General features: G+C 36.2%; 1 protein-coding gene across 1 annotated transcript; it reads left to right on the top strand.

The window, feature by feature from the left end:
* Positions 1-574: 574 nt before the first annotated feature.
* On the top strand, positions 575-6,988 carry OLFML1 (olfactomedin like 1; the record flags this gene model as incomplete). The annotated part of the gene is made up of 3 exons (XM_082317751.1): positions 575-700; positions 2,725-3,013; positions 6,210-6,988. The coding sequence occupies 3 exons, from the start codon at positions 575-577 to the stop codon at positions 6,986-6,988; spliced, it is 1,194 nt and encodes a 397-aa protein (XP_082173877.1).
* Positions 6,989-7,234: the final 246 nt, after the last annotated feature.

Raw genomic sequence — 7,234 nt, 5'->3', positions numbered from 1 at the left:
AAAACAATTGCTTTAGATCGTCTTACAGTAACAGCTGTGGTTGTTGAAATAGCTACAGACATTATGCATCAGATCTTCCTGTGAAAGAATGACCAATGCTCCACTGACTTCGAATTTATGCTGACTTACATCAAGTATACACTGCCCTGTGTTGGTCACACGGGAAAGCAGATGGGAGGAGAAAGAAGGGAAAATAAATTATTTTTATTTGTATTTAATAAAATTTGGCCTACAGGCTTTATGTGACTCAGTACTGAACATCTGGGATTGATCATAGGATCACAAACTGGAAAGCAGTCATCTGGCTTCTAGAAATAAACACATTCAGTTCCTCTTCCACAACTTTATTTTTTTAATGATAAACTGCAACAGCCATTTTAAGTCTTTTTAATACTTGCAGCCACAGTATTTTTAACTTTTTAGTAATTTTTAGTATTACTTTTTCACATGGTGGCATCAGACAACTGTTAAATTTCATTTAATCCTGGACTGGGAGTAGTGTTTGGGTTTGCCTTCCACACTCATACACACACAGTTAATTCACTACTTTTTTGCTTCAAAATTTTATGAAACAATGGTAGTCTTGCAACTCCAATTTTTATTAGTTCCATTCGTCACAAGCATCATGGGAGCGGCACAATATATGATGCAAGACGCAGCACTGATGAACTACATTGACCGGCGTTTCCTATCTTTAGAGGTATGTGCTATCTGTATCATTCTGTAATACTGCCTAACTCCAAGGAGGTTTGAAAACGTATGAATGTTCTTCTATGTGTGTGAACACAGAATAGTTTGTATGCTAAACAATATCAGGATGATAAATTTCCAGCTTTTTCAAATAAATAAGTAAAATTGTACCTAAACCTTTAACTATAATGATTCCTAATTACCACATCATTATTTATTGCAGGATATAAGTTCAGAATGTTGTATTTTTATTCTGTTATCACTTGTATTTTTTATGACATCAGTGAATTTAGCTAAATATGCAAATGTTTATAGTACTGTCACAGTCTGTCCTAGGGAACAGTATAACCATATTGTCACCAGTAGAAGTGCTGTCAAGTACTAACAAGGAGATAGAAATTTATCAGGTATTTTTTCCATGGGCAGATGAACCCAACTGGAAGAGCAGCTTAAGACACATTTGTGTAAACTAGTAGTGTATCTGCACTTTAACTAGGAGTTGAAATAATCCCCTTACAGCTGGGAGACTGAAATGGGTATTTGCTTTCAATTAATGATATAAAAGTATCAGTACCTGCTTCTTTCTCTGCAGTAAAAAACCACCAATACTGCAAAATACCCTTTCAGTATTGGCATGCTGTAATCATAGATAGTTTATCTTAAATCATTAACATGTCCTTGGCTCCTGACTTGCATTGGTAGACTTTTAGAGAAGCTTTAACTTGTCTGATCTCGCATTCCCTTTTTATACAAAACTCTCACTGGTCTTAACTTCACAACACAGAAAACTGAAGGATTAGCCTGGTATTCTGTTCCCATTGTGTAGAATGAGATTTAAATTTTAATAACCACTATAGGAATAACTTCACATGGTAATTTGCATTCATCTGGAACACATTAAAAATGATGCAATTCCACCTGTGGCATTTGGTGCAAAGGGCACCAAAGAACAGGAAAAAGGGTGTGGCAGATACTGAGGAGAACACTTGAAACATTTAAAATAAAGTCTTTGTAGAAAGTAATTTAAAAAGTAATTAAACAGCTTCCTGGGGACTTATGGTCATGTATAAATGGGGGAGGGGGGAGACCCACACAAAAAACACACCACGCAAAACAAACAAACAAACCATCACCACAAAGTTTACAAGAAACACATGCTTACTGCACTAATCCTCCAGTAAACTCAGCCGTTCCCTAGTCAAACACCACCTTAAAACAAAACACCTGAAGTCTGTGCATAAAGCACCAAATCAGAACACCCAATCTGGCAGTTAGATCTACCATGATTGTGTATTTGGGCTTAAATATTGGCTCAATTTCCTCATCTCCCCAAAGTGGCAGTTGGGCTTCTGTTTTCAGGCCACCTCTGATATTTACAGAAGCAGCTGCACTACACAGAGAAATCACCTTCCTCACCTTTAAAAATTTTGATAATTTGAATCTAGTTATAAAGAAACATCTGTATTCTTTTTTAAATACAGTCAACAATTTGACAAAAAAAAACCTTCTCAAACATAGAGATATCAGTATTTCCATTTTCCATTTTAAATGGATGAAAAATAGCCACACTAGATACTGTCTTGGTCAGAAGAGGCGTATTTATGTGAAATGTTCACATTTCTAGATTTCCTGCAGAAAACTTTTTGAGACTGCTTTGCCAATGGTCCTACAGGAGCAGTTCTGAAAAGTTTCTGGAAAGCAAGTAATCAGAGATCATGTGCCCTTAAGTATCAGTGGCTGTTTCCACCAGAGCACTTTTTCCTCTTTAGGCAGCAAAACGAAGTGTCTGGTTGTCAGTAACCACATCAAGAAAAAAAAGGTATTTTTGTCCAGAACCATGAATGCTAGTGCCAGTCTAATATGTACTCTTCACGTAGATATACAGCAACAGACCATCGGTTTGAAATAGATGGGGGGCAGGGGGACCAGAAAGGAGAGAACAGCACAGGTTTTAAAGTAATCATGAATGAGGTTTTAACCTATACAGAATATACACGTATATCCATGTATTTTCTTCCTGTGTTCTAACTCAAGAAGAGGCTGGAAAAATGCAACCAAGACATACTGGATTACGTGGAAGAATTCCGAGACTTTTCAAAGATGGTACTGTCACGCCTGGCAGGACTGAACAATTATAAGGCTGAGGTTAAAAGTGAAGTAGAGAATTTGCTAACAAGAATTGAACGAGCACAAAGGGACATTGACTATCTTGGATCTGTCACAGATTCTAATACATGTATAGAAGTACATGAAGACCTGGTGAAACAGCAGCTATTCGAAGAAGCAGAAGAAAAAAAGAAACTTAAACTCATGCTTAATGCAAGTAAGAACAGTTTACTTTTCAGAACTTTGATGTGAATGAGCCAGTCCCCTAGCCAATGCATGCATGCTGATATATGGATAACAGATTTTCACAAGTTATGTGAATACCGCTGATAATTGCATGGGGTTTTGGCTGTGTAAATATTAGACTTAAAAAAACAAACAAACAAACAAACAAACAAACAAAGAAACTACAAAAAAGGTATGGGAGAGGGAGGGAAGAAACTACAATTCAAACATTTATTTTGCAGATACTCTACTGCATATCAAATTGATTCTTTGGAAGCTGCTTTTTATTATAAAGTAATGTAAAAAGCCTCTGAAGGTATGCTTTTGCAAAATTCCAGAAAAAATGCCAGTGCATTTCTGAGTATTGCAGCTATACCAAGGAATTAATGGTGGTCTTTTTTTTTTAGAGTGGGTAGGGGCCAAAACCTCAACTTAAAAGTGAATTCACAAGTTAATAAAAAGGCTTAATTCACTTCTACAATTTGCATCTGTTTTACTGTCCTCCTGTTATTCCTTCTCTCCCTCACCCCTCCATGTACTTTATGAAGAGAGCACTCTGGCTTAGCTGCAAGCAAAGCTCAGTTCTGATTTGAAAATTAAGTGTTAAGGTACCTAGTATGAAGAATATATACACAATATAAACCTTTTTTAAAAACAAATTAACTTTTATAATTATAAGTAGCTTTACCTTAAGAAAGTTGAGTTATAAATGTAAATCACATAGTAGACATATTTGAAGTGTTTAATTTTCATTCAAAAGTAGTAAGAAATGAAAAATAAACAATAAGAAATATAAACTGCCATTGTTTAAAAAGCCAGGTGAAAGATCTTTAGCATCAGAAATTATAAAATTCTACTAACTTCAACAGAATCACACTGATTTAATTTGACAAATAAGTTCACAATTTGTTCCTTGAACTTTTCCAGCAAAAGAGTATTAAGGCAGATGGTAACAGAAGAAATCACCTATTCTGCTTCTAAGATCTAATCCTACACCACAATTGAGTGCTCTGAATATCAACATTTCTTTTTTCCATATATAGATTTTTTGAACATCAGGCATTTTTTTGAGAGGCAGAAAAATTTGGGGATTTTTAAACTGTCTGTGGTAAGGACACCTTGAAAATTATACCTTTCTAAGAGTTTCAGAGGGGAAAAAAATACTTTCCATTTTCCCTTGTTGGAAATTATTACCTTTAATTTTAGTGCAGCAGTTCATAGCAACTTTACTTTTGTCAATACTAGTCAGATGCTTGTCCCATTTAAGTCGATGGCAAAACTAGTCCCTGTGTAGATTTTACAGCACTTAGAAAAAGCAGCAAGAACCTCAACTCTAGCAAGTAGCAGCTCTGTTTCTATGCTATCATATATTAACCAGAAGTTAGGATTGTTTTTGCTGAGTCACTCCAAAACTCTAGCAAAAAAATGTTTTTTTAAGTCCAACTTTGTTACTGGTTTTGGTTCAAGTCCACACATGCTTGAAAATAACAATCAAGTAGAATGACTGTTTTTACATGCAGTAGCTGATACCCCATCCTGCTTTGGGTGGGAAACTGGAAACTATCTATCTCCTGCATATTTTGGGTTATGATATGAAACAGTGGGCTTTGAAGGTATCATTGTGGAGTGTGTGGAAAAATTTTGGTAAACTTTTTGCTCACTGTGAATGTCTCAGTTTCTCCGTCTTCCTCCAAGCTGTTACGAAAGCCAAGGAGAGTTAAAAATCGTCTCTCAAGAAGAGAGACACCATTCATAGATTTCAGATAGTAATCTGGTTATTTCTCCTGCAGAGGAAGATGTTGCTAAGGCTGGCTAGGTATTTTGATTCAACAATTTTAAGTTTTTAGAATCTATCTAATCAATAAACATTAGTTTTGGGAAAGCTATTGTGGCTTGCTCAGGGAAGGTGCATCCAGAGTGAGGACTTCCAAGAAAAAAATCCTTGCTGTAGAAGCAATATCCAAATGCTTTGGTTAGAGGGTATCAGTACACACTAATGACATAAAGGCTGCTTTCTACAGGCAACTGGAATCTTGCCACTAACTTCAATAGGTTCATATCAGGCCATATAGGGAGGCTGGTTTTGCTTTCTCCATTTCATCTACTGCCAGAACTTCCTGCCTTAGGGCTTTGTTTGTTCTGCTTACTAAAATGGCTGCACTTCACTAAAGGCAATTCTTTAAACTTCAAATAACGTCTCTTGTAATTTATGAGTGTCTTTGGTAAACAGCCTTGTTAATATGCTTGGCAGTAGAGTTTTCCCTGGAAAGGATGGTACTTGATAAAGATCTTAGTGTCTAAATGCCTGAGACCTCACAAGCTTGGTGCTTTTTGGTCTTAAACATCTGTGCAAAGTGCATACAAAATGTAATAAAGCCAAAACTATGACTCGCTCTCTGCTGGTGCCAATTTTATCCCTATAGTGAGGTAAACAACTATGTAATTCCACTAGCCATGCTTCTAGCATAAGACTTGATAACACAGACATCATACCAGTTCATTTAAAGACACCTTAATGCATGGGCATTCCCGATTTTGTGATCCATATATTTGTTCTAGTTTCTTTGTGCTGCAGGTGTTCGGAAGGGAAATGGGAAGACAACCCAGTATTTTGGCTTTCTGTTATGGTGATCTGTTTTTATTTGTCTTCATATTATAAATGCAAAAAAAAAGAGGCTAACAGAGGATAAGAGAACTCCTGAAACAAAAATACTATACACATGGCATATCAGGAAAAAGGATTTTGATTTGTATGCCTTCAATAAGAAATAAATTTTATTATTTCACCATGTTGATCTAAAACAGAAATCACTTCTCTGAAGTAAAAATTACAGCCCTGTAAGAGAACTGACAAGAATAATCAGAGAATCTCTAACTGTGCTCTTGCTCTCCTCCCAGGTAAACAAATAGAATCCCTTTTTATGATAACACTGGTCTAATAGAGCAGAAAACAACGCACTATGTGTAGCTGAAGATATGCAATTTCCTTAGCAGGAGATGCCAAGTATATAATTTAAAATTCGCTTCAACACTACTTACCATAGCCACACTGCTGACACCTTTGCTGATATATTGACCCTGGCCTTATAGTTGGATTAAAAGGAAACTAAGTAATTCAAAGAAAGGAAACCAGAAAATTCACAGACATTCTAATTTTTTTTTTTTTGTCTTTGGGTGTTTTCTTGCAGGTTGTGACCACATGCTTGCAGGTATTAAATCCCTAAAGATATTTAAGAAGACTGGAGATAAGCATGGTTCTTGGATGAAAGATCCTGGCAAAAAGCATACAAAGATTTATTTATTAAATGGTTCTGTAAATAACGTTATTTTGGAATTTGCAAATATCATGACATTAATGGAAAGCAATCATACACTAAAAGCTCGCAGAGTCACCTTGCCGTTTCCCTGGGAAGGAACTGGCCACATCATATATCAGGGTTTCCTGTTCTATCACAGATATGGCTCCTTAAATGAGATAATTAAATACAATATCCAGAAAAGAAGTATAACTGACCAAATGCTACTGCCAGGGGCTGGAAAGATTCCTGCCTATCAGCTTTCTCCGTCTACAAAAATAGATCTTGCCATTGATGAGCACGGGCTCTGGGCAATCCATGCAGAACCAGAGACTAGAGGAAACATTGTAATTACTAAAATCAACCACGTAACCATGGCAGTAGAGCACACTTGGGACACATCATGCAATAGCAAGGGTGCTGAAGCAGCTTTCATGGCATGCAACACACTCTATGTTGTGTACAACTTTCCTAGTGGAGGCACCTCTCGCATACAATGTGTTTATGATGTTTTGGATGCTGTAAATACTTATGAAATCCCAGTATTGCATTTTCCAAAACATCAGGGTAGTCATTCCACTATACATTACAATCCTAAAGAAAAGCAACTCTTTGCTTGGGGTGATGGATCCCAGATCATTTACAAGCTTCACACAAAGCAAAAAGTTTAGAATCTTCAGCAACTTTTCAAATACACTTAAAAGCTAGCAGCCCCATGTTAACATGGTCATTAAAGTGCATTAAAATTACATTATTCCCATCTGCTACAACTTTACAATCTATTTTACATAAATTTAGGCTTACATACCCCAGTAATCTTAAACTAATGTCCAATTAAGAATATGTAAAGACTCCATTAATATGAATTACAAAATTACTAAATACCACACATGTACAATATGCCCCCCCTCCCCCAA

This window comes from Platalea leucorodia (genome assembly GCF_965183815.1).
Source record: "Platalea leucorodia genome assembly, chromosome: 7".
NCBI lineage: Eukaryota > Metazoa > Chordata > Aves > Pelecaniformes > Threskiornithidae > Platalea > Platalea leucorodia.
Note: the sequence above shows the minus strand (reverse complement) of the source record. Positions and strands in the feature narration are given on the sequence as shown.